We start from the raw sequence: 27026 nt of genomic DNA, 5'->3' as shown, positions 1-27026 counted from the left end.
ACCAAACTAAAGATAAAATGGTTAATTTATGTTCATGGAACTTTTATCTTTCGAAATTTGATCGTTCCATGATGGTAGTATCTTTTGCCATTCCGATAAATCATTCGATTTTAAAAAAACTCGCACAGCCGATTTTTCTGCTAGAGTATGGCCAGCATAAGAGTTGTCACCCTGCCCTGTTGTGTCCCTTGAACAAGCAAGGGGAAATCTCCCTAATGGAATGCAACTTGCAAAAAAATCAAAAGTTTGGCTTTAGGTATGTTTTAATAGCAGTAGGGAGCGCTATTTCTGTTGTTGTACAGGGAAAGCCCAGGTACTATAGGGTGACTTGATCCTGAAGAACTTTCTAGCTAACAATTATTGCTCTGTAAACAGAATGTACATTTTGTAACTCATTGATTGTGTTGTTTTTCAGACATTACCATGACCTGCCTAATGGCCGTGGAGAAGCTAGGGTAAGTTGTGGTTTGCATTTAATAAAAATATATTAGATAGTTCATGCAAGGTAAACCTACATCATGTAAATAGTATTTGCAGGTCTTTTACATTTTGATCATGAAGCGACTATCAATGAAAGACCTACATTTCCTGTTTAGTAGTTGCAGGCCATTTGAATTAATGGCTGGCCTCTTATGTCTGTTAAGGGATCTCTGGGCTGCCGTCCTGTAGTTTTTAAAATGGTTAAAGTGTAACTCTAGGCAAAATTTTCTCTTTTTTCTAGTATTCATGTGCTGAAGGGTTAGGCTCTCTGACAAGTTTTTATTGCTGTCTGTGTCTTCACTGAGGCGATTCACCTTCTTATTTGTCCTGGGGATCATTTGTCATCTAGAAAAAAAAGCAAGGGAAAGTCTATCGTTTTGGAATTGTCCTCAGAACGGGAGATGAGGGGAAATCTTCCAATGGGGGACACCAGTTCCAGGAACAACTCTCTAAAGCTGGCCATGCAAAAGAGAAAACTGAACCATTTCCGCCATCCACACAATTGAAGTGGCTAGGGGAGTCCTCTATACTGCACTTTTGTACTCCTCCACTGTCAGAATACACTGATTACTGCTGCAGCCTCTGTTGGAGCAGCTTTATTGCCAACAGGTCCGTTCAACAGAAGTCAATCAAAAGATCGATTTCTGTTGAGCAGCAGTGGCAACATTTAGCGCAAAAGCAACATTTGGATCGAAATTTGGCCAGTCCCTGCTGAACCGGGGAAGTCTGAGCAGATCCAGTGTGGTTCCCCTACCAGCCAGGAGGCTAAAAAAACTTTTTGCTGTTTATTGGACTGCGCCAATCTACCCCGGGGAGGGAAAATCTGGAGTTTTGGTCGTGTTTTCTGCAATGCTGATTAACAAACATGGGCAGGGAGTCCTTAAACTTGCCTTGGTAATCGGATTACCTCGCCGCTTGAAGCTGATCACCCCCAAGTCCTATGAACCTGCTCCAAGAAACCACTAAAAAGTATAAATATCTAGTATATACAGTAGCTGTGTTCCTTGTGGCCTGGTTTGCTGGAAACCTCAATCTGAGCCCATCTGACATAAGGTGTTCCGACCTACAATTGCCTACAACATATGAGGCTGCAAATTCAGCAGACGATGCTATGGTGGCTGGTTGGCATTAAGGATGTCCCATAATCGGAGTTTCCTATAAGTACCTGGTCATATTTCATTGCCGATGAGAAGACAGTGATAAAGATGGCTTGGAGCCTTTATGGATATAAATGCTGATTATGACCCCCTGTAATTAAGGGGTCATATTCCTCTGGTAAGAAGTACCTAATCAGAGCACTGGGTGAAGGTTTTGAGGTGAAGGTTTTCCATCATTTCCACCAAGTCCACGCTGTTCACTTTGCTGAGAATATTCATCACTTTGAATTGAGCACTTTAAGGACTTTATCTATTTATTACATACAAGCTGGTATTTTGCTTTTATCCATTGTTGTAGTTGATGCTATTAATGATTTTAGCAATTTTAGATCCCATATCGGCTATTATATTTATGCACATTAGCACTTTATTGTGAGCAATATTGTTGAGCGCAATATTCACCCCTTTTGTTTCATATTTATCACGTTTCACACGTTTTTTGTTGCTGCTCACAGTGCGGAAGAGATTCCCACAAACCGCATACTCACCAATTTAATATTTATCAATTTTACAAAAGTCTATTTAGCACTTATCAGTGCAACATTGCCAAATAATATCCACTTTGCGCAGTTCATTTTTGGTTAATTCACCAATTTTTCCTATAAAAGAAAAAAACTGAACCATTTCCGCCATCCACACAATTGAAGTGGATAGGGGAGTCCTCTCCACTGCACTGTTGTACTCCTCCACTGTCAGAATACACTGATTACTGCTGCAGCCCTGTTGGAGCAGCTTTATTTCCAACAGGTCCGTTCAACAGAAGTCAATCAAAAGATCGATTTCTGTTGAGCAGCAGTGGCAACATTTAGCGCAAAAGCAACACTTGGATCGAAATTTGGCCAGTCCCTGCTGAACCGGGCAAATTTTTTTTTTGTTTTTTCCCAAAAGCTTTATTAAACAAAGTGCACATTAAAGAAGAGTACAACCGTTGGATCATTCCGATCAACATTCTCGTTGATCCAAAACTAACTAAATAGGTAACAAACCTAAGATACATAATATAACATGGAAATTATCAGGAAAATAAGTTCAGAGGTAAATGTCTTGGGTATATTGAAGTGAGGCCAGGAGTATATCATTGGATGTTCACTTTTGAGCCCCTAATGGTGATATCACGTGATGTTTATATCCCAAATGGCAAGCTCCTCAGGATGTTCCTTTAAGAATACTTCGCTCCCAGGTTTATGTGTCTTTAAAACAGTTCCCAGAATCCTTGCGAGAAGCAGAAGTGATCTGTAATTTGCAGCCTCAGGACCCAGATGAAATTTGGGGACCAGGAAGGAGTATAAAGGCTACAAGGGATCCTCTGCAATAAACCCAAGAACTGACCCATTGTGACGGGAGGAAAGAGCCCCTTTCCTCCCGTCACGCCTCGGATTTTTATCCATCTGGTAAGAGGCCTCATATATCTCTTCCACGAGGTATGGGAATAATGTATTACCTCTCACAGCACAAGGAGTCTACATTTTTGAGGTGGCTGTTTTTCTGCCTTTAACTTCTACCTGCTGGTAAAGGCCTGTACACACGAGTAGAAATTCGGCCGGGAAAATTCGTCTGACGACCCATCTGCCGATTTTCGGCTTGTTAGTATGGTGCTTCCAACAACCGACTCCGACTTTTCGGTCGAAAAAATCCTGGTGTGCAGGCTATATAATTTTTGTCGACCGTCAGCACACGTCCGATTTTCGTCTCGTTAGTAGAGATTTCGACAGGGAAAAATCTTATGAGCAAGACTAGGCATGCTCCGAGATGAAAGAACACATAGAAAGCAATCCAACACATGACATCACTTTTGAAGTAGAATTCTGTCGTACAGGAAAATTTGTGTGCAGTCTAGAGCACATTCCATCCAACCGACACGCACTCTGGACAAAAGACGGGCGACCGGTTGGCGGAAATTCGTTGAGTGTGTACAAGGCTTTAGAAGTAAATCCTTAAGGTGGTGGGACACAAGATATAAGCACCCGACACATGGTTTTGTTTGGAGCACCTATTATACCTTATTTTCATCTCATCACCTGGAATTGTTCACATTTGTTTTCTCAGTATTTGGAGTTATCGGACGTATATTTGAGACACCATATATGGGACTTTTGCACACCTCTTTTGGGATTATTGCACATTTATATAACAATTGTTAATTATTCATTAGTGTTTTTATATATCACTACATATGATTTATTGTTTAGTAACTATATGGTTACATTTGTTGGAGTGCACCTATAGTTTCTTTGCCACTCTGTGTGTTTTGACAATTTTAGACTGACACCAATATTATTTAGCGCACCAGACTATCTATTTCTATTATTTCCAAACCAATATTTGGATCTTTGGTTGCAGCAAAATTCACCATATCAGCGCACCCTTTATACACTTTTAAAAGTAGTTTAATATTGACTGAGATAGTTTGGTTCCGATTTAAGTCAATTGGCACTGTCAATATTGAACCACTAGAGGGAGCCCTTGTAATAAATATAAAAAATATCTAAAAAATTTAAATACAAATGAAATATAGAGCTCTCACAGTTCAGGGTTGCAGCGCAGCCACTATTTCCAGTAGTTAAATCTGGTGGATTATTACAAAATAAAAAAAATATATTCTGCCCACCTATTTATAAAAAGTGCAAATTAAATTTAACATGACCATCAATTCTCGTTTATGTGCTCTATTACGGCAAAAGAAAAATCACCAAAGAGATGTTTCATGGTTGTTGTCTGAGTGCTCACTGGCCTGGGTACAAATGGCTGAGTGGTGTATGACTGTTGAATGTTAGGGATCTACCCAAAGCCGCTATGATGAGTTATGTATTTTTCAGTGGAATACTGTGAAGGCCTCTTCTGGGAATTATTCAATTTAACCCAGGAGAATGTTTTTCTATTTATTGAGTTGAAAAATATGCTTCATCCCATTCTGAAGTTTGCTTTGTACTTTTTTTTTTTTACTATGCTCTATGGTCTTCTCACATGTTAAGTCATTCTGCTAGTATTATACAACTGTTAGCCGCATGAAGGAGGGCAGTTAGGTCTAAAGTAACCCATAGCAGCTTAATGCACAATAAAAAGCTATGTACATCATCAGATTTGTTCTTAAAATAAAGTTCCATGTTTACTTTTTACTTTAAATAGTTTGGACAAGGCTGGCTCAAACAAATTATTTCCATTACAGGACAGCCTGGCCACCAGGGCCCCTGTTAAAGACTATAGTGTATAGCTTCTTCAGATTGACCAAGGTCAAGAGGTGGGCGGAGAACGTCTTCACAGTCTCCACTTCACCCAATTAAAGTGGTAGTATACCTTGTTTCGAAAAAAAAAAAAAAACTGCCCCCCCTGCAGGCTCGTGTCATAATGTGCTAGTATGTAGGGCATGTATGTGTACATGTAGCACATGCACATATACTATATTACCAAAAGTATTGGGACGCCTGTCTTTACATGCAGATGAATTTTAATAGCATCCAAGTCTTAGCAAGATTCAATATTGAGTTGGCCCACCCTTTGCAGCTATAGTAGCTTCAACTCTTCTGGGAAGGCTGTCCACAAAGTTTAGGAGTGTGTCTATGGGAATATTTGACCATTCTTCCAGAAGCACATTTATGTGGTTAGGCACTGATGTGGTTGAGAAGGCCTACCTCACAGTCTCCACTATAATTCATCCCAAAGGTGTTCTTTCGGGTTGAGGTCAGGACTCTGTGCAGGCAAGTCAAGTTCCTCCACCCCAAACTCGCTCTTCCATGTCTTTATGGACCTTGCTTTGTGCACTGGTCCAAATCATTTAGTGGAGGGGAGATTATGGTGTAGGGTTGTTTTTCAGGGGTTGGGCTTGGCCCCTTAGTTCCAGTGAATGAACTCTTAAGGTGTCAGCATACCAAGACATTTTGCACAATTTCATGCTCCCAACTTTGTGGGAACAGTTTGGGGATGGTTCCTTCCTATTCCAACATGACTGTGCACCAGTGCACAAAGCAAGGTCCATAAAGACATGGATGATCGAGGCTGAGGTGGAGGAACTGGACTGGTCTGTCCTGACTTTAACCCAATTGAACACATTTGGGAGGAATTAGAGTGCAGACTGTGAGCCAGGCCTTCTTATCTTCCTATAGACACACTCTAAACCTTGTGGACAGCCTTCCCAGAAGAGTTGAAGCTGTTATAGCTTCAAAGGGTGGGCCAACTCAATATTGAACCCTACGGACTAAGACTGGGATGCCATTAAAGTTCATGTGCGTGTAAAGGCAGGCGTCCCAATAATGTCCAAATTGGGCCCATTCAGCCCTCCTCAGTGTCATGTGACTCATTAGTGTTACAAGGTCTCAGGTGTGAATGGGGAGCAGGTGTGTTAAATTTAGTGTTGTCGCTCTCACTCTCTCATTCTCATACTGGTCACTGGAAGTTCAACATGGCACCTCATGGCAAAGGACTCTCTGAGGATCTGAAAAAAAAATTGTTGCTCTACGTAAAGTTGGCCTAGGCTATAAGAAGATTGCCAAGACCCTAAAACTGAGCTGCAGCATGGTGGCCAAGACCATATAGCGGTTTACCAGGACAGGTTCCACTCAGAACAGACCTCACCATGGTCGACCAAAGAAGTTGAGAGCGTCATATTCAGAGGTTGTCTTTGGAAAATAGACGTATGAGTACTGCCATCATTGCTGCAGAGGTTGAAGGGGAGGGGGTTAACCTGTCAGTGCTCAGACCATATGCTGCACACTGCATCAAATTGGTTTGCTTGGCTGTTGTCCAAGAAGGAAGCCTCTTCTAAAGATGATGAAAAAGAAGGCCCGCAAATAGTTTGCTGAAGACAAGCAAACTAAAGACATGGATTTCTGGAACCATGTCCTGTGGTCTGATGAGACAAAGATAGATTTTTTTGGTTCAGATGGTGTCAAGCATGTGTGGCGGCAACCGGGTGAGGAGTACAAAGACAAGTGTGTCTTGCCACAGTCAAGCATGGTGGTGGGAGTGTCATGGTCTGGGGCTGCATGAGTGCTGCCGACACTTGGGAGCTACAGTTTACTGAGGGAACCATGAATTCCAACATGTACTGTGACATACAGAAGCAGAGCATGATCCCCTCCCTTCGGAGACTGGGCCGCAGGGCAGTATTCCAACATGATAACGACCCCAAACTCACCTCCAAGATGACCACTACCTTGTTAAGCTGAGGGTAAAGGTGATGGACTGGCCAAGCGTGTCTCCACACCTAAACCCTATTAAGCATCTGTGGGACATCCTTAAATGGAAGGTGGAGGAGCGCAAGGTCTCTAACATCCACCATCTCCATGATGTCCTCATAGAGGAGTGGAAGAGGACTCCAGTAGCAACCTCTGAAGCTCTGGTGAACTCCATGCTCAAGAGGGTTAGAGCAGTGCTGGAAAATCATGATGACCACACAAAATATTGACACTTTGGGCCCAATTTGGACATTTTAACTTAGGGGTGTACTCACTTTTGTTGCCAGCGGTTTAGACATTAATGGCTGTGTGTTGAGTAATTTTGAGTGGGCAGCAAATTTATACTTTTATACGAGCTGTACACTTACTACTTTACATTGTATCAAAGCGTCATTTCTTCAGTGTTGTCACATGAAAAGATATAATAAAATATTTACAAAAATGTGATAGGTGTATTTACTTTTGTGAGATACTGTATATAAACCCTCCTATACAGGGAGTGCCTCAGTTTTTTTCTACAGTGTCTTAAAGGTGATGGTCACAGTTGGAGAAGCTCTCCATGTTTTATGTTTTTTTCAAAGAAGAAGAAAGAAGATTATGCTACAAACCCGATCAAGGTCTCTGATCTAAGAGGATTAGAAATCAGATCCATCCGAGAGTAGAAGACTAAAAGGATGGTACCCGAGCCTCGGTAAAGGAGAAACAAGGTTTTGCCTGTAATGTGACCTTAGGCGCTGAACCCTGGGATATGGACCCTTGGTAAACCAACCCCAAAGGCGTTCCGGCAGGGTGCTCTACAGGTCCAAGGGAGTGGCCCCTAAAAAACAGGGGGACCCAGTCCTTGAAGGGCGACAAGTGACAGAAACCTGCCGTGATGGGTGAAGATTGGATTCTTGTTATAAGCAGAATCCTGCGGCGGGAATAGTAAATTCACTTTAAAAATATATATATTTTTAAATATTTTTATGTACTGTTCCCTTCTGAGTTACAGATACTGAGTGCTATGTTTAGTCTCCACCTGAGACAATAGGTGTATCAACTGTGACAAAGTGTACCTTGTTTGCTTACATTCTGCTCTCACCCCCTGGTGCTTGGCGTGCAAAATTTTACCTGGGCGCAGATGCGCCTGCGCATTCTTCCCCTCTGTGGCTCCAGGTCAGGAGCGCCTTCAGTGGCATCCCTGTGGCGAAGGATAGTATGCGCGCGCGAATATTCGCTATTTACAGGCACAGGAGTGCATGTGGAGCCGGGAGGGGCATGTCTTGACGCGATTGGCGTGCACTTGGATGCGGACATGCACGTAGCAACCCGCACATGTTCAGTAACAAGCGCAAATGGCGTGACTTTTTAAAGAAGTGTTCCCAGCGTGTGAGCTTCTGTCAGAGGCTGGAGGGGATGCAGAGCAGCAGCAGCTGAGTGCGCGAGTCACTGTGGGTGCATGTTTACATAGATAGACAGGTTCTGTTACTTTTGGATAAGTAGTGCTGTGTGTGATAAGCTTATAGCTTGGCGCAAGCCTTAAGTGCACTAAAGTTAGTACCTCAAGTTTTCTTGCCTGGAGCAATGTCCTTCCGAAAGAGGAGTGGGGGGGGGCATAGCTGGAAGGGGCACTATGGTGCCACCATCAGGATTAGAAGATCCTATCCGTGCTGCCTCTGTGTTTACCTCCCCTGAAGGGCCAGAGGTGACTAGCCAATCTGAGCCATTACGGTTGTCAGGCATAGTAGCCACATCCAGTGCTTCTGTATCAGCTTGCATCACTATGGACATCGGATTTGGCATCGGCATCAATTTAGGAATTTAGCAGGAATTTTGTGAAATTTGCTGTGTTTATATTTGCTAAAAATTAGTTTAGAGAAATTTTAGCAAATATATAGTTTTGATAAACATTTGTGCAAATATCGCAGGGTGTTAAAATCAGTAGCACCTTCTTTTTATCCTACAGGTCATGTGCTTTCAGAAAATATATGGTTTGGGGGGTATTAAACAAACTCTGAAAGCTGTAAGGGAAAAATGAAAATCTCTAGATTTTTTGAGAAATTTTGTATATTTCCATTTTTTGCATATGTTCGATTTTCCCCATTTCAAAAAAAGGCGCAATCTAAATTTTATAAATAATGGGTATTTATTAACTCAATACAGGTTAGCTTTTATATTTAGCAGGAATTTTGTAAAATGTGTGGTGTTTTTATCTGCTAATAATGATTGTAGTGTATTTTTAGCAAAAATATTGTTTTGATAAACATCTGCCCAAATATCATTATGCCCTAAAAATCAGTAGAACCTTGTATGAATTCTACTGGTCACATGCTTTTCGGAAAATATATGGTTTGGGGGGGTCTTTAACAAACTCTGAAAGCTGTAAGGGAAAAATTAAAAAGCAATGGAAAATTTGCAAAAATTGCCTAGCCAGCTAAGTTTAACAGTGGAGCACAGGGCCTGGCAGCGAAAGGGTTAAATTGTTATTTGGGCAAGCTTTTATGCACTACATAGAAACTTTAGTTGAGAACTCTTTTTTCTTATAGACTTCTTATAATTCCGGGATTGAAGACCAGTTTGTGAATTACAAGATTATGGCTGAAGCTGCCCAGAGTGAACATGCTGCATTGCTGGTGAAGAATACAAGCTTGCTGGCTGAGGTGAGGTCCATATAGGTATCACTGACTGAGAGCAAACAATACATGATGATAAATGATTTAGACTAGAGCAGTATTAAACCCAGAAGCAAACATTTATTGTATTGCGGCTTACCAATTCTTAGATGAGGTGGCTGCATTAATTACTCATTAAAACTTTTTTTCTTTTATTTTCCCCTGGTAATCTATCTACTAAGTCGGTTGTTTTTCAACAGAACAGGCTGCCCTGCAGATGTAAGAGAAAGTTGAGACAAACCCATGAACACTGATAGTGATGCTTAAATGATCAGCTTTTTTTATTTGTGTAAAACCTTTTTCTCTATCGCTCATTGACAGACGTAGTCTTCTTGATTCTCAAGAGCTGGGTTATGTTGTCTCCGCAGGAGTAGGACTAGGCAGAAAGACAAAACGTTCTGGCTCCACCTTAGGGGCAGTCCCTGAGGGTATATCCTCCCTCTCTCTGCTACAGGGAATCAGTTTTTTTCTGTCTAGTCAGGAGTAAGGACCTAAGTTCCTTGCTGGGATCTTTTTGGTCCTGGCAAGATTTTTTCTTTAAAAAAAAAAAAAAAAAAAGATTTTTTTTTAGGCAGTTTTTCTCCAGTGTTTTTTTCCTGTGAGATCTTCAAGCAAATACGCCGGACTGGGCGACACTAGTGGTCACCCCAGCCGGCCTACGAGCGCGCGCAGACCATTGCATTGCGCTTGGTCGGCCGCGACACATTCAAGTAAGTATGCGGGGCCGGGCGACGGGCTGGGTGTTGAGATCCAGTGGTCACCCCGGTTTCTGCCTACGAGCGTGTGCAGACCAGAGCTCCGCGCTGGGTCGGCCGCGACGGAGTCCCAGTGGAGGGACTGACCTGGCGAGTTAAAAGTCTCGCTTGGACGCCAGGAACCAGAGAGTCGAGGCGTCCGGAGTGGTCCACAACCCCCCACCCCGGTGGAGAGGGTATTGTGAAGAGAGGGTGCCTGTCGGTTCGGTATGGTGAGTAAAACGTTCCCTTTTTTCTTTCCTCGTTATGAGGCAGTATGTATTATGGGCCCCTCCATACATGGTCAGTATATATCTGACACTAAAAGTCCCCCTTGTAAATACAGCATGTGTTTGGTGGGAAGTGGACTTGGTTTGAGAGCTAACACTCTACCCAGCAGACTGTAGTATTACAGCAGACATAGGAGGTATAATCCTACCTTATTTGTAGTGTATCTCCTGTAGATCAATAAATCGCCACTTAGCAGAGATGCAGGTGGATGTGCTGGGAAAACGATTTCGGCGGTCCGCCACCATTTTGCCGTAGACCAAGTGCATGTATGTCCTCAGGTCACGCCGGCCGCCATGTTTTTGGAGTCTATTGTCTCTTGTATGGGGGCGGCCATGTTTCATGAGCCCAGCTACCTCGTGGAGAGCTGGGAACGCCGGAAGGCGTACACAGGGGGCGGAGCCACGTCCTTCTACCCGGGAAAAAGCAACAGCTCCTTCCAGTCTGTAAAAGACAGACGCTGACTGCAGTTGGTTGGAAACTTCACTGCATCGGTTGGTGAGCCTTGGGGGTCCCTCTCTCTCTCTGTGGGGATCGAGAAGCAGGTACTCTGAGGGGCGCTATTGCGCTAGGGGGAGACACATAAAAAAAAAAAAAAGTTTTTTTTTTGTTTTTTCTGGCAAAGGTGTCCTGAATTAACATGGACCCTGCCACTCATGTATCTCCTCCGGATCCCCTCGAGGGGTCTGCAGGATCCTCCAGCACCCCACTGACGATTGAATCATTGTCAGCTATTATGGAAACTTTTGTGTCCCGGGTGGAAGTGGCTTGTCAGGGACAGGGCGCAAGAAAGCGACCCCCGCCTAACCCCTTATTATCTGAAACCTCGGATTCAGACTCTGAGCCTATTTCTGCAGTTGCAGGTACTTCATCTGGGATTGGTGTCTCGTGTACTGTCTCTTCAGACAGTGAGGAGGATGTTTCGGCATCAGCCATAGCCAGAGAGGAAGCGTTGGTAAACGCACTCATTGTATCTGTTCAAGAAACCTTAAGATTACAGGGTATTCCGTCGGAAATAGCTGAAACTGAAATCCCTTTTGGGACTAAAAAACGCATCAAAGTGGCGAAGGTTTTTCCATTGCCCAAATGTTTTGGCAATCCAATCGAAGAAGAATGGCGTCTGCCAAAACGCACTTCTGCTATTTCTAAACGCATTAACAGGCGTTATCAGTTTGAGGAAACCCTCATTAAGAAATGGATAGAACCACCTGTGGTGGATTCACCAATTGCTAGATTGAATAAAGCCACGGTTATTCCTCTAGAAGACGCTCCGTCTTTTAAAGATCCAGTGGATCGCAAGATAGAAGCTATGTCTCGCACCATGTTTACCTTGATTGGATCAGCTTTCAGACCAATAATTGCTATTGGTCTGGTTTCGCAGGCTGTAACTGAATGGACCAAGTGGTTACGCCGGGACTTAGAAGAGGTCCCTCAGGCGGTATCAGATTTGTTGGAACAAATGATACAGGGGTTACAGTTTGTGTGTGATGCGGCGTTAGACGCCACTCCATTATTGGCGCGAGCATCAGTCTCAGCGGTGGTTCTCAGGCGTACACTGTGGCTAAAAGGTTGGTTAGCCGACCAAGGTTCCAAAAAAGCATTGGCTAATATCCCCTTTTTAGGGGAGCATCTTTTTGGAGCCAACTTAGATGAGATCATTAAGGATCTCACGGGTGGAAAGAGCACCTTTTTACCGCAAAATGTTAAAAGTAAAGGAACTCGTCAAAAACGAGGGCCTTCTTTTGCTGCTCACAAAAGGTTTTTTCGTCCCGCGGGTGAAAAAATTAAGTCCTCCAAAGCTCCTTCAGGAGGCTTCAGGGGACGTTGGTCGGGCAAGCAAAAGCCCGCCCCCTCCAGACCTGAAGATAAATCGTCCAAAGCCTGAAGGTGCGCCCCCACCCATAACTGGGGTGGGGGGACGTCTTCGCCGGTTCCCGGATCCATGGCTTTCCAGAATCCCGGACAAGTGAGTTTGCGAAGTCATAAGGTCAGGGTACAAGATCGAGTTTCGATCTCTCCCACCGGCGCGATTCTTCCCTTCCAATATTCGACTATCCCCGGATCGTTTAGAAGATCTGCGGAGAGCAGTCACGGATTTACTACAACAAGGAATGGTAGTCCACGTTCCTTGGACAGAACGTTTTCAGGGGTTTTATTCAAACCTATTTACAATACCCAGGAAAGAGGGCAAAGTGCGTCCAATTCTGGACTTAAGGGCACTCAATTCTTTTGTCAACATAAGAAAATTCAGAATGGAGTCCATTCGCACAGTAGCAGCCTTCCTGCATCCAGGGGATGTCCTAGCATCCATAGACATCAAGGACGCATATCTTCACATTCCCATTTTCGCAGGACATCAGCGGTTTCTACGCTTTTCCGTAGAAGAGAACCACTATCAGTTTGTGGCGTTACCTTTCGGTCTCGCCACGGCTCCTCGGGTCTTCACGAAGGTGTTGGCCCCAATGTTGGCACTACTGCGCCAAAGAGGCATATCGATTCTTGGTTACCTAGACGATCTTCTGCTTCATGCAGAGTCTCCTCAGACCTTGCTACAGAACATAGGAATTACTATAATTTCTTTACAGGAATTCGGGTGGCTGGTGAACCAGCAAAAGTCATTTCTGGTTCCCACCCAGAGGCTCGAATATCTGGGTCTAATTCTAGACACAGTCAGGACAAGAGTTTTTCTTCCGGTAGGGAAACTCCGGAAGATTCAGTTAGCAGTCCAGTTGTTACTATCCAACAGCTGGTCTTCTCTTCGAACTTGCATGAGGGTTCTGGGGTTGATGGTGGCTTCCTTCGAAGCAGTCCCATTTGCCCAGTCCCATACCCGAATTCTTCAGCAAGAGATTCTTCTAAGATGGAATCGGAATCCGGAATCCCTGGACAATCAGATCCGATTGAGCAAACAGACCAGAGATCGCCATTTTATAGAATAAAATGGCGATCGTTGCAATCTTTTATGACACACTGTTTTTGCGCAGAAGTCTTTCAAACTCAGTTTTTTGGGGGAAAATACACTTTAATGAATGAAAAAAAAAAAACGAAACAGTAAAGTTAGTCCAATTTTTTTGTATAATGTAAAAGATGATGTTACGCCGAGAATCATGAGAAAATCCTGATCTTTATTCTACGGAAAAAATCGTGATTCTCATTTTATCCAGAATTGTGCAGCTCTAACATTAACCCTGGTGTTAACGTTTATCTACCTCCCTTTCTTTTTTTTTTTTTTACTTTTTATTAATTTTTGTACACTTTTTTGTTTGTTTATATCTTTTTCTCCTGCATGAAGAAAAATATACATTGGGGTTCACTTTTTAAAACTGGAGAGTGCAAAATCTGGTGCAGCTGTGCATGGTAGCCAATCAGCTTTTAGCTTCAGCTTGTTCAATTAAGCTTTGGTGGAAAAAAAAAAAACCTGGAAGCTGATTTTCCACTCTCTAATTTTAGTAAATCAACCTTAATGTATCTTTCTCTCAATTTAGAGGAGAAAGAAAACACATGGTCGATAATCTAAGGCTATCACAGCGGTCAGTCGGCTGGGAACCCAGAGTCCTGGGTCCCAAACGTTAGTATGGGACCCGGGCCCTTGGTAAGCACAGCGCGCTCCCAGCACAAAGCACAAACAAAAGAGTGATAACGCTAATGCGCACTGGATGATTAGGGTATGCCTAGGCCATCTGGCACACCCTGTGCACACCCCTATGCTGCTAGTATATCTAACACCCCCCCCCCCCAGACTGACAATGCTGCTGTCCAAAAGTGTCTCAGTTTCTCATTCATCCAGAGTGTAGGCACAGAGGGGAAAGGCCTAAAAAAAAAAAAAAAAACTGATACAGCCACCACATCTAATGACTGATAAGCTGCAATATATTACATTTTTGGTTTTGGGTTTAATGCCACGTTAACATTTTATTGTAATTTAAATAGTTTCTGAAATAATTTTAAATCTGCAGCATTCATTAAAACATTATTTGGTAAACCTATCATGAAGATCCTTGCTCAGGCATAAATGCTTTGTCCTGACTTCTAGTGGTGCTTCTGTATTGTCACCATGTCACACACCCTTCTGATGGAGACTCCAAGTAACTGTTTCCACACATTTTGCACGGATGGGCCACTGTTGCTATACAATTTATTTGTGGCAATTCTCTTCATCTGAGGTTTGATAACCAAGCCAGATAAGTGACCCACAACACTTCATCTATTGAATAATCTCCATATTGATTACATGAAAGGAAATGTGATACAGAAAACATGTAAAAATGTGATAGTTGCATAAAAATATACTTCAAAGATGTATGCTGTGTAGCTAAAGGCCTTGTTCACACCGGGTGTTTTAATCTGTGCCCCATGTGGGCTGAGTCTTACCGGCATAGGGATGCACAGATGCCACATGCATCCCCATGCTGGCAGTCCCATTGCTGTCTGTTGGGAAAACAGCATCTACATGGACACAATTACATCTCCGAATGTGACATCTGTGCAGGTGCACAGCCCCGAACACAACCTGGGAGCACTAGCACGAATGTCACATTGGGAGCAGCGGTTGTGTCCGTGCAGCTGCTGCGTCCCAAAAGACAGCAATGGGAGTGCCAGTAAACATGACTCTTCACAGGGCACAGATTTAAATGCCCCATATGAATAATTGCAAAAAAAAAAAGCAAAGCTGATTTCTATGCAGCTAAAAAAATTATCTATAGAGGATAAACTGGAGGGTTGGCATAGAAGGGCTACATCATTAATCAGGTTTATAGCTAAATGGAGGACTTTGGGGAGTGTTGTGGACAGTAGTAGAGGAAGTACAGTGGAATCTCAGAAAGTCCTGTTGCCACCTTTTTATTAGATTATAAATATTGTGTTTGTCCAGATTAAAGATGTATAGGCTAAGTTATTGCTATAAAGCAAATGCTATTTAAAAAAATAAAATACAGTATATACAGTTTACTAGGGATCTGACACTCCATTAAGTGTATAGGATTCTGAAGATTTAGGTGGCTTTTCTCTGCATTACAACAAAGTTTTGTATTTTTTTTTTTTTTTAATCTTCTTTTAAAAGTATACTTGGTTTACATTTTTATTTTCATATTCATTTATTGAGGGAAACAGGAAGTCTTTAGCTGTATTATTAATATTTTACAGGATTTATATAGCACCAACAGTTTGCACAGCACTTTACAATATAAAGGGAGACATTACAGCGATAATACAATTCAATACATTTTTTTTGTTTATCAGTGTCCAATCCTCCTGCAGGCAGCAGTATAACTTTGTTTAGATTTTGTGAAACTTCAGTGGAAACGCATCAAAAATGCATCAGTGCACTTTTGTAGTATGATTCCGGCGTGTTTTTTTTCTCCCAACTTTTCTCCTTCTCCAGAAATCGCAGTAGTATGAAAATCGCATCAAAATGTGTTAAAGTCATACTGCAGTTGATACTGGAAATCAGATAAATTCACAGTTGCAGCAGTGTGAATCAGACCTTAAGAAACATTTCTTTCATTTTACCACTCCCTCAATATCCTGTTTTTTACCCTCGAAACTTGGTTCTCAGTCTGCCTGCAAAGTTTGGCAGTACAAGTCTGCCAAACCCTCAGACAAGCCACACCCACTTTGTGTGTAAGGATGTTTGTTAACCTTTGGGGATGCTTAGACAGCTTGCTTCTCCAAGGCTTGGGTTCATGAGGTGGTATCCCAGGACTACAAAGTAGAATTTTTGGGGGGATTCTCATATCCAACAGTGCTCATATTAACAGTGCTCATATTAACTACAATGAGCCACCTCAGGTCTTCTGGTCCAAGGTGTCATTGCCCCAGTTCCTTTGGCAGAATGGTTTCAAGGATTTTACTGCAAGCTGTTCATCTGTGCTTTTGTGGCATCCCTATTGTGGGATATTTGGATGACCCCCTGTTAAGGTAACAGTCGGTGTGGGCTCCACTGGAAAACATGACTATGACTGTACAGATGATGTTACAGCTGGTAGATCGTGAACCTTCAGCACTCATTGCTGGAACCAACTCATTGTTTACAGTATCTGGATCTAGTCCTGGAAACAGCTGAGGCCAGAGTGCTTCTTACAAAGCAGAAACTTAAGATTCTATGATCTAAAATTCAACCTCTTGAGTCCAGGATTCGTCCAGTTCTCCTATTTTATTTATTTTATTTTATTTATTTCAGGTACTTATATAGCGCTGTCAATTTACGCAGCGCTTTACATGTACATTGTACATTCACATCAGTCCCTGCCCTCAAGGAGCTTACAATCTAAGGTCCCTAACTCACATACATACATACATACATACATAGTAGGGCCAATTTTTTGTATTTTTTTTATACAGGATCCAATTAACCTACCAGCATGTCTTGGGATTTTAAACAAGAGTTGTGGGCCTGATGATAGCCTACTTTGAAGCAGCCCCATTTGGACGAATTTACTCTAGACCTCTATAATGCAACATTTTGTCATTGTGGAATGTCAATCAGATCTTTGGACTGATCTGTTTGTTTGGCATTGAGAACCAAACTGTCCCTGTCTTGGTAGCTCAGGAATCCAGCTCTCAAGTGTGGGAAACCTTTGCTTACCACCTATTCAAGTATCCTCACAATGGATGCCAGCCTGTCAGGCTGGATAGGATTCCTAGGCACCCTGTCTGTGCCAGGCACTTGGCTGTCTTTAGAATCTCGCCACTCAATTAACATGCTGGAGCTTCATGCAATTTGACTTTTTCTGCAGCATTGAGTTATCCTAATGGAAGGTCATCCGATCATGATTCATTCAGAAAATACCATGGCAGTGGCGTATATCAGCCATCAGAAAGGAACCAGAAGTCTCATTGTGGCAAGAAAGCTAGATCTGATCCTGTCCTGAGCATAACTTTGTGGGCAAACCTTGCCCACTATGTACATCTTAAGCATAGAAAAGTGACAGCAGACTTCCTCAGCCAGCAACATCTAGATGGATGGGGAACATGGGATACTCCAAACTTTAGATCTTGAGGACTGCTTGCTTTCTGGCTGCTCTATACAAATTGCTGTCTGTATTGTTCAACCTTAGGCTGCACTGTACTATCTTTTTGATGACTTGCACAACTCCTGGCTGTATTACATAGCTCCTGGCTGCACGAGGCACACTTAAGCAATATGGCAAACTCCTGGCTGTCCTGCACAGCTCCTGGCTGCACTGGGCACACTTAGACAGTATAGCATGCTTCTGGCTGTCTTGCACAACTTTTAGCTGCACTATTCTAGGTTGTAAGGTAAAACACCCCACAGACACTTCCCCACTGTGTAGCAGGATCAAGTACTCACTCAGTCCCAAAATAGTAAAGCCTCCTCACACCAGCTTTCCTGGCTCTATCCAGACTCTGATCCAGACTCTCTTTGGTATGCCCCCCAGCTAAACCTAGCTGGGACTTCGATGTCTCCAAAATGAATCCTCAGGTTTCTCCTCCCTGTCTCTTTCTCTGCCCTGGGGGCAGAGCCCCCAACATAGGGGTCTCCTCCAGAAGGCTCAGGCTGGACCCTGGAGTTCTGCTCCTTGGCTGCCAGGCCTCCAAACATTTATGGTCTCTTCCTTCAGAGACCATAAAAATAAAGACTGCCTGCCCTGTCCTCGGGGGGGGGGGGGGGGGGGGTGAGTAGCAAAACAGAAGTCTGCGAGACACTGAACAGCCTAAAACAATCAAGCTCTCCTCCTCTGCTTACAGAGGAGTTAAATCAATTTACCAGAAGCCTGCTCTAAACTAGGAGGGTGTTACACTTGTAAGAAAAATATATAGGCCTGCTTGTCCTGAGCCTAAAACTTAAATATACTGAAGCCAAGCAACTAGCGCTTTGGAAGGAGGCCAGAAATGTTGGTCTCCATATCTCTTTATTAATTTTAACAACAGTCAATTTATTCACTGAAATAGGCACAGTGAGGTGAAGATCGGGGACGTGGCCTTGGATTATATGCAGAGTTTGTTATCCAATTGGGATAGTGCTACTTATAACAGGAGCAATTTCCAGCTACACATTGTACCTGACCTTCCACTAGTTCCAAAACAGAGCCTTTTCTACTATGTCAAGTGAGATCAGTGTGTCATTTTTACTTCCATAACCTTTACTTCCTTTCATCATGTAATGGGCTCTGTAAGTCCACCCCCACCTAAATCAACAATGTAACATTTGGCTTTAATCTAAGATTGTTCTATCTCATCTCCCTTTTCACTCAACAAGTTCTTTTTTATTAAATGAATCTTTTGCAGGCAATAAGATTTTGTTGGCTTCTATAACTTGCTGTAAAAGCTGTAAAATTTGTGCATGATGGAAGCCACAACTGTGTTTTGCTGTAAAAGCCGTAGGAAAACAGAAAGGGTTATATGTAGAGATGTGAAAAATGTGTTTAGTTTCGGGATAATTCCTTAAGTCATTCATTTCATTTAGTTATATTTGTTATGTTAGAATGATTCATTTTCTGGAACTTGTTTTGTACATTTGTTGTTCCAAATTGATTTGGATTTTCGGAAGTTATTTTGAAAGTTTCAGATTCATCCCTTATGCTTCCAGTGGAACTTCACATTGACTGCGCAATTGTACATTTTCAATTAAAGTAATGCAGTGCAGTATCCCAAAAAATGGCCTGGTCATGAAGGGGGGTAAACTTTCCAGAACTGAAGTGGTTAATGCAGATAGAACTTCCTGATAAATATGTGCTTGTAGTGGCATCCTTACCACCATACTCATTTTGCTTTTACTCATTGGGGATTATTTACTAAAACTGCATTGTGCAAAATCTGGTGCAACTCTGCATAGAAACTAATCAGCTTCCAGGTTTTATTGCCAAAGCTTAAAGCGTTTGTTACCCCATAAAAAAAAAAAAAAAAAAAAATCGATCCTGTTCCCTTAAAGCATGTTATACAGCACAGTGCTTGTGCTGTGTAATTTGGCCCTTTGTATCACCTAAAAAATCAAATCTGGCTGATCCTGCCTGGTTCTGCCTTCCCCCCTGTAATTTGACCATGGTATATCATGGCTGCTGAGCCCTGACACCGTGGTCAGTTTATGTGCCTCCGTCATCTGCAGCCCTCTTCTCTGCTCTCCTGTGTCCCCATCTATCCTCCTCCCCCATCCCTGACTGTCAGCTCTGTGTCAAGGCTCACCCGCCACTCCTGCTGAAATACCTATTAATGTGTTTTTATTAAAGAAATGCTGTATATACCTGATTTCAGTGTGCTGCTCGGTGATCACGTGACTCACCGGCTCTCTCTTTCTCCTCCTCTCCTCCCAAGTGACGTCAGTAGGGGAATCTCGGCCCCCGCCCCCTGCAGCTGTCAGACGGGGAGAGGAGAGAGCCACCCGGTCACGTGATTGCCAAGCAGCACAGTGAAATCTGGTATTCACAGCATTTTTTTTAAACACATAGACAGAGGTACACAGGCCTAAAAAACAAAGATGATTATGCAAAGTGATGCAAGTGGCTTAAGAACAACTTTAATTGAACACGCTGAAGTTAATAGCTGATTGGTTAACATGCACAGCTGCATCAAATTCTGAGTTCACCGGTCTTAGTAAATTTACCCCATAGTGCTGGTCTCCTGATTCATTGTGCACTACTCAAGAAGGTAAAGCTGGCCATACACTGCTTAAATATTATCAGATTCTTGCTGGTTTTGACTAAATTCGGGCAGTTTATGTCCCTGCGGCACCATTTTGTTTCACAAAAGTTAATTGTTCAGTCAACTTTTATCAAAAGATACTTTTGAAAAAAAAATTTCTAATCAGATGTAGGCCTTGTTTGAGTATTCTGACTGCTGGTGGAGCCAGCTCCCAGAATACAATAGCCCGGCAGGGGAGATTCAAACATACGTGCTATTAGCTTGGATGGAGGAACCTGTTCTTTAGTTCAGCCTACAGGCTGACCAGTTTTGGAGCAGATGTAAGGTTGGGATTGATCCAGAGCCTGGACTGGCAGATTGATGTTAGCTGAAAGTGGGCTTTTGCCCACTATTGCCTAAAAACGGGTCACAGAAGTGCAGAACAGACTGCACTCTCCTGACCTACAGGAGCAGTATAGCCAAAATAGCTTTGGCTATACTTCCCCTTTAACATGTGAAAATGTATATAAAATATTATTGATTGAGTTTACATGTACATTAAGTTGCAAAAATGCTGCTATAGTCAAAAAGAGTCCTTCAGAAACTCAATAGGGTGACATTTTGCAGGCAACACAATTTGACAGAAATCAGGCTAACTCTCATTTAGCATAGTATATGTGACAGCTTGCGACACCTGGGCCTAGAATCCCGAGTCAGATTTGCTAAGATTTTTACTTCAAACAAGCACACAATAAAGAAGTGGTCAGGGGTTGGTTTTAATATGTCATAATGCTATTTAAAGCAGCAACAAAGACTACATAGCTTTATCATTTCAACAGAAACGAAAGGCAAGAAAACGCGCTCTATCAAATACCAAATCTATAAAGTGATATGCTAAAAATGAATGAAATGCATATAATTGATAATGCTCTATAAACAATTAGTAAAGTGCTGGGATTTTACTTAAAAAATGCTCCTTGCAAAAAAATAATTTATAACACCATGAAATTAATATAAGACATTCCATAAAGTTCTTAATAAGGTGCTTGCCGTGACATCCGTGAATTCCTGATTGTGAGGTGCTTGTTAGGATTTAATCTCAGAGTGGTGATTTAATGGTAAACAAAACCCACCAATCTGTGTTCCCAAGTGACAACACTCCACACTTACCAGAAGAACCTGACCTCTTTTCTCAAAGAAGGTCAAAAATGCTTTAGGTACAGTAAGTGTGTCCTCAGTTAGAAAGAGGGAAAGAAAGAGGGATGGATGGAGAGAGAAAGAAAGAGGCAGGGAGGGAGGAAGGAAGGCACTTCTAGCAATTTTTAAACATGTTGGAACATAACACACTTCTCAGTTGCAGAGCAGCTCCCTGCCACTTCACAGGAAGCCTGCTGGAAGTAATGGGCAATGCACCCATTGGCTGAGAGGCAAGGGAAGGCGGTGCAGCCCGCCTCCTGCTACCTCCTCAGCCAATAGGTAGCTGAGTCTCAGCCCAGCCAGCTTCCTATTGAGGAAAACATCAGTGCCAACCAGGAAGCAAAGTCTGCCTGCAGTGCAGAACTTATACTCGGCTCGTGCAGGACAGGGAGAGCGGAGTGCTGCAGCCTTTTTTAGGAGAATCGGACCGGCCCAATATCCGGCTTGTATTGGGTCGGCAAACTTGTAAAATGTTAATAACAGGTTAGAACAAACCAGTGCGAACCGGCCGAATCCCATCACTGCCTAAATCGTTTTTTACCTTCTTTGAGAAAAGAGGTCAGATTCTTCTAGAAAGTGTGAAGTGCTGTCGTTTGGGAGCATGGATCAGTGGATTTTGTTTTTACATTTAATCGCCACTCTGAGATTTTATCTTAACAAGCACTTATATGTCACAAAAAGGATTTCAAGGATGTCGGGCAAGCACCTTATTAGGGATTTATGGATTGTCCTATAGACTTCATGGTGTTATAAATAAATATTTGGGCAGAGCACTTTTTTAACCAGTTGTCACCCGCCCACCGTCAAATGACAGCAGAGCGGTGCGGCTCTCGTTCTGGGCCGACGTCATATGACTTCGGCCCATTCAAGCAGGACATGCACGCAATTGGGTATACGCAGCCCTGCACTGTCAGTGGCGGCGTGTCCCAGAGACACAGCTCGTCACCGACAGAGGGTAAACAGCCAATGAGGTTATCATGTGATCGGCTGTGATCCAATCACAGCCAACCACATAGCTCTGCCTCCTGTGTAGACTGCACATGCGCACGATCGGGAGTGCACTGTGCAGTCATGTCGGTGGTGGCATGTTTCCAGGAACACAGTTCGTCACTGACAGTGGTAAACAGCCAATGACAATGGCTGTTTACCACGTGATTGGCCGTGATCCATTCACAGCCAATCATAAATGTAAACACAGAGCAGTAACTGACTGTTACCAGCTCTTCTCTCCTCACAAACCATTTCCAATGTGAGGAGAGAAGATCCAGGAGCAGTGAGTTACTAATCTGTGTTTGTCAGTTTACTCTACGCTAAACACAAATAAAGGGAACCTGTCCCTATCAGATGTGTACAGTCTTCAGCCCCCCCCCCCCTGTACCTGTCACCCAACAGTCACCACATCAGTGCCCATAAAGTGCAACTGTCACCCATCAGAGACTGCCATCAGTACCATCAGCGGTGCATCTGTCACCCATCAGTGACCATTGCCTGTCACCTATCACCCATAAGTGCCGTCTCCAGTCACCCGTCAGTCACCCATCAGTTACCGTCATCAATCACCCATTAGTGACCGTCACTTGTCACCCATCAGTGACTATCACCCATCAGTGCCATCACCTGTCACCCATCAGTGACCATCATCAATCACTCATCAGTGACCATCATCAATCACTCATCAGTGACCATCACCTGCCACCCATCAGTGGCCATTACCTGTCACCCATCAGTGACCATCACCTGTCACCCACTAGACACCCACCATTGACCGTCACCTGTCACCCATCAGATACCCATCAGTGACCATCATCTGTCACCTATCAGTCACCATCACCTGCCACCCATCAGTGAACGTCAGCAGTCATCTGTCACCCGTCGCACAGCCCATCACCAAACTACCGTCACACAGCCACCATCATGTCCAAAAAAGTTTACAGCAGTGAGGAGGCGTTTCAGATCCTCTCCATGACGGATGAGAGCAGCGGGGAGTTCTCATCAGATTCCAATTTCAATTCAGAATCCAGAATTTGAACCAATTAATAGCAGTGGATCGGTGATGGAATCAGAGGAAAAATGGTTCCCTCGTAAAAGAGCACAGTAGAAACCAGGCAGCCGCCAGCAATAGACCCTAGGATTAAATGCCCAGGCCCAGTACCAGCACTGCCACCAGCGATAGACCTAAGGATCAAATGCCCAGGCCCAGTACCAACACTGCCACCAGCGATACACCCCAGGATCAAATGCCTAGGCCCAGCACCAGCACTGCAGTATCACCCCTTAAGTAGCAGCGCAAGAATTTCAAATCCCCCAACTACCAGCACTGGAGTGTCACATCCCCCAAGAGTCAGGGCCCTTACATACCTCCCAGATGCTCTTGCCAACCCAACATGGCTGCCTTCCAACTCAGGATCAGCAAGCAATCACCCGTTCACCGCACAGCCAGGTGTTCAGGCCAATCCTGAGAATTTTTCAGAAATTGATTTTCTTTATTTTTTTTACCCTGCAATTTATTGCGGACCAGACCAATCTCTAAGCCCAGTAGTATATTGCAGACAACCCCCAATCATCCTATGCCCATCCATTTGAGTGGAGAGATTTGACTTTGGAGGTGTTCAAATTGTTTATGGGCCTCAATATAAACATGGGGCTTCCAAAAAAAAAAAATGAAAGACATGCCTATTGGTCCACCAACTCTATCCACCACATTCCCATTTATTCTGCCATAATGTCCAGGTCCCGATATGAGATGATTATGCACTTCCTTCACTTCAGCGACAACACCCAGTGCCCTCCCCGAAACCATCCAAACAATGACAAATTATGTAAAATTTTGTTCCCAAAGGGTGGCAGAATTTTATGTCCTTGATCAGAACATATGTGTGGATGAGTCCCTGGTACACTTTACAGGCCGGCTAGGAATAAAACAATATATTCCTAGCAAAAGGGCCAAATACGGGGGTCAAAATTTACAAGTTATATGAAAGAGCCATGGTATATCTGTATGCGTTCCGCATATATTAAGGAAGAGATTCCCAGCTCCATCCCCCTGAGTGCCTGGCCTACATGGGCACAACTGGAAAAATTGCATGGGACCTGGCATACCCACTGCTGAACAAAGGTTATTATATATATCTGGATAACTTCTATACCAGCCTGCCCCTTTTCCAACACCTACACCTTGCAAAATCTCTGGCCTGCAGAACCACCAGAAAGAACAGGAAGGGCTTTCCACAAACTTTGGTCAACAAAAAAATGTGAAGGGGGGGAAAAAGCAGCTTTGAGAAGCAACGAAGTGCTGGCTTTGAGGTGGAAGAATAGCAGGAATGTATATATGATGTCCACCATCCATAATAACACCACAGTTGAGGTTTAAAGAAGACGAGGTCCCATTTAAAAGCCAACGTGCGTCCAAGAATATAATCTTTACATGGGGGGGATTTCAATGACCAAATGCTTCAGCCCTATTTGGCAACATACAAGAAAGTAGCGATTTATTTAATTAATTTGGCCATTTATAATGCATATATTATCTACACCAAACCCACAGAAAGTCCCACCCCCTTCCTAAAATGAATCAAAGAAATTGTCACGTCCCTCATCTCTCAACAAAGACCCCCCCTCCAGAAAACCTTTGCTCTGATGCTGTTAGCCGACTTCATGAACTCCACTTCCTGGACAACATTCCACCATTTGAAGCAGGCCGAAGACACCAAAAAAGATGTTGCATATGCAGCAAAAGAGGATTTTGTAGAGATACCAGTTACGATTGTCCCCAGTTTCCCTCCTAACCGGCCTTTGCATTGGAGAATGCTTCTGACTTTATCACTCATCCTTAAAATATTAGCCCATATTTTTAATCATTTCACAATTTTCATCATCTGTGTTGACCATTTTCCATGTTTTCTCAAATAACCATGCCACTGCCTTTCAGGTAAACTGACCATGGCCTGTTTTTCGACTATGCCTCTGCCTACCGTTTGGACTGCTTTCACGTGAACTGACCCTGGCCTGTTTTAACGATTACACTTCTGCCTACCATTTGGACAGCTTCCCCGTGAACTGACCCTGGCCTGTTTTATTGACTATGCTTCTCCCTTCCGCTTGGACTGATCTGTTGCCCTGCTACTGTAGTACACAGGGGTCTGACATATGTGAGGGGCTCAAGAATTGTTTTTTTACAGATCGAGAAAACAATATTTTGGTTCTCTCCAGGTTTTGTAATTTCCGGATTAGGGTCTGGAGTCCAGAGGCTTCAAAGAGATTCAGGTGGGAGAAGCCTCTATCCCTGTGCCCAGGTCTTACCTGACAGAGGACCTCAGCCTGCTGCTGACTAGTAGCCATCATGCCTCTGCCTGCCACATGAACTGACCACACCTCTGCCTGCTATTTGTACTATGGGAATAATGTAGCAAGAGGCAGTATGTTTATGAAGGGCTGGAGAGCGGTATAATAATGAGTTTCTGGACCAATATTAAGGCTGTGCTGACCATGTCTCTGCCTGGCCAATTCCTTTGGACAAATGCTTTGGCTGTGCTGACAATATCCCAGTACTGAAAGTTCCTGCTTGCTGCCTGGATAATTAATATTGTTGTTGCTAAGCATGTCCCTGTCTGCTGCCTGGATTAAATCCTCTCCTCTATGGACAATTGCACTACTAAAACCACGGGTAATTTTTTTTTTTTTTACCCTTTCTTCAATAGAATGTATTTTGGAGTGTAATTCTTGGTATGTACATGCTATGTGGGGCCTTCAAAAATGATAGGTTGTCAGGAAATAAGATGTGTATTTTATGTTCCTAGAATGCGTGATGGTGCTACTTGAATGTTGGGCTTCTGTATGTGGCTAGGCTGTGTAAAAGTCTCATGCATGTAGTATCGCCATAATCAGGAGGAGTAGCAGAGTGTATTTTTGGGTGCAATTTTTTGCTATGTTCATGCTATATATTAGAAAATTTGTATAAATGGACAACTTTGTGTAAAAAAAAAAAAAAATTGTGTTTTCATTTTCTTTCCACATTTTACAAAAACTTGTGGAAAAAAAATGACGTATTAAAAAGACTCATTATGCCTCAAATATTATGCGTTGGGGTGTTTGTCAGGAAATTATATGTGTAATTTATGCTCCTAGAACACCCGACGGTGCTACTTGGATGTTGGGCCTCTGTATGTGGCTAGGCTATGTAAGTCTCACACCTGTGGTATCGCCATATTCAGGTGTAGCAGAATACATTTTGGGGTGTAGTTGCAAGTATGCATATGCTGTGTGAGAGAAATAAACTGTTAATACAACAATTTTGTAAAAAAAAAAAAAAATCTTCATTTTGCAAAGAATTGTGAGAGAAAATTACAACTTCAAAAAACTCACCATGCCTCTTACTAAATATCTTGGAATGTCTACTTTCCAAAAAGGGGTCATTTGGGGGTTTTTGTACTTTCCTGGCTTGCTAGTGTCTCAAGAAATGAGATAGGCCTTCAGTACATCAGGTGTGATCAATTTTCAATAGCTTGTAGATTCTATAGCTTTCACAAAGACCAAATAATATACACTTATTTGGGTTATTTTTACCAAAGATATGTAGAAGTATACATTTTGGCCAAAATGTATGAAGAAAAGTTATTCATTTGCAAAATTTTATGACAGAAGCAAAGAAAAAATGATTTTTTTCACAAAACTTTTTGGTATTTTTTTATTTATAGCACAAAAAAATAAAAAAAAAAACAGTAGTGATTAAATACCACCAAAAGAAAGCTCTATTTGTGTATAAAAAAGGACACA

The 27026-nt window shown here is 42.8% G+C and overlaps 1 protein-coding gene across 1 annotated transcript in view; it reads left to right on the top strand.

Moving 5' to 3' along the window:
- The window catches only part of LOC309569417 (coiled-coil domain-containing protein 170-like), a 79408-nt gene that overhangs the window by 17372 nt on the left and 35010 nt on the right, over positions 1-27026 (top strand). The window contains exons 3-4 of the mRNA XM_082275236.1: positions 416-455; positions 9334-9447. Coding sequence (XP_082131362.1) covers positions 416-455; positions 9334-9447 — 154 coding nt within the window. The remainder of the gene's footprint in view (positions 1-415; positions 456-9333; positions 9448-27026) is intronic.

The sequence above is a fragment of the Pelophylax lessonae genome, assembly GCF_965119305.1.
Source record: "Pelophylax lessonae genome assembly, chromosome: 13".
NCBI classification, from domain to species: Eukaryota; Metazoa; Chordata; class Amphibia; order Anura; family Ranidae; genus Pelophylax; species Pelophylax lessonae.
This window is presented reverse-complemented; position numbering and strand designations above follow the sequence as displayed.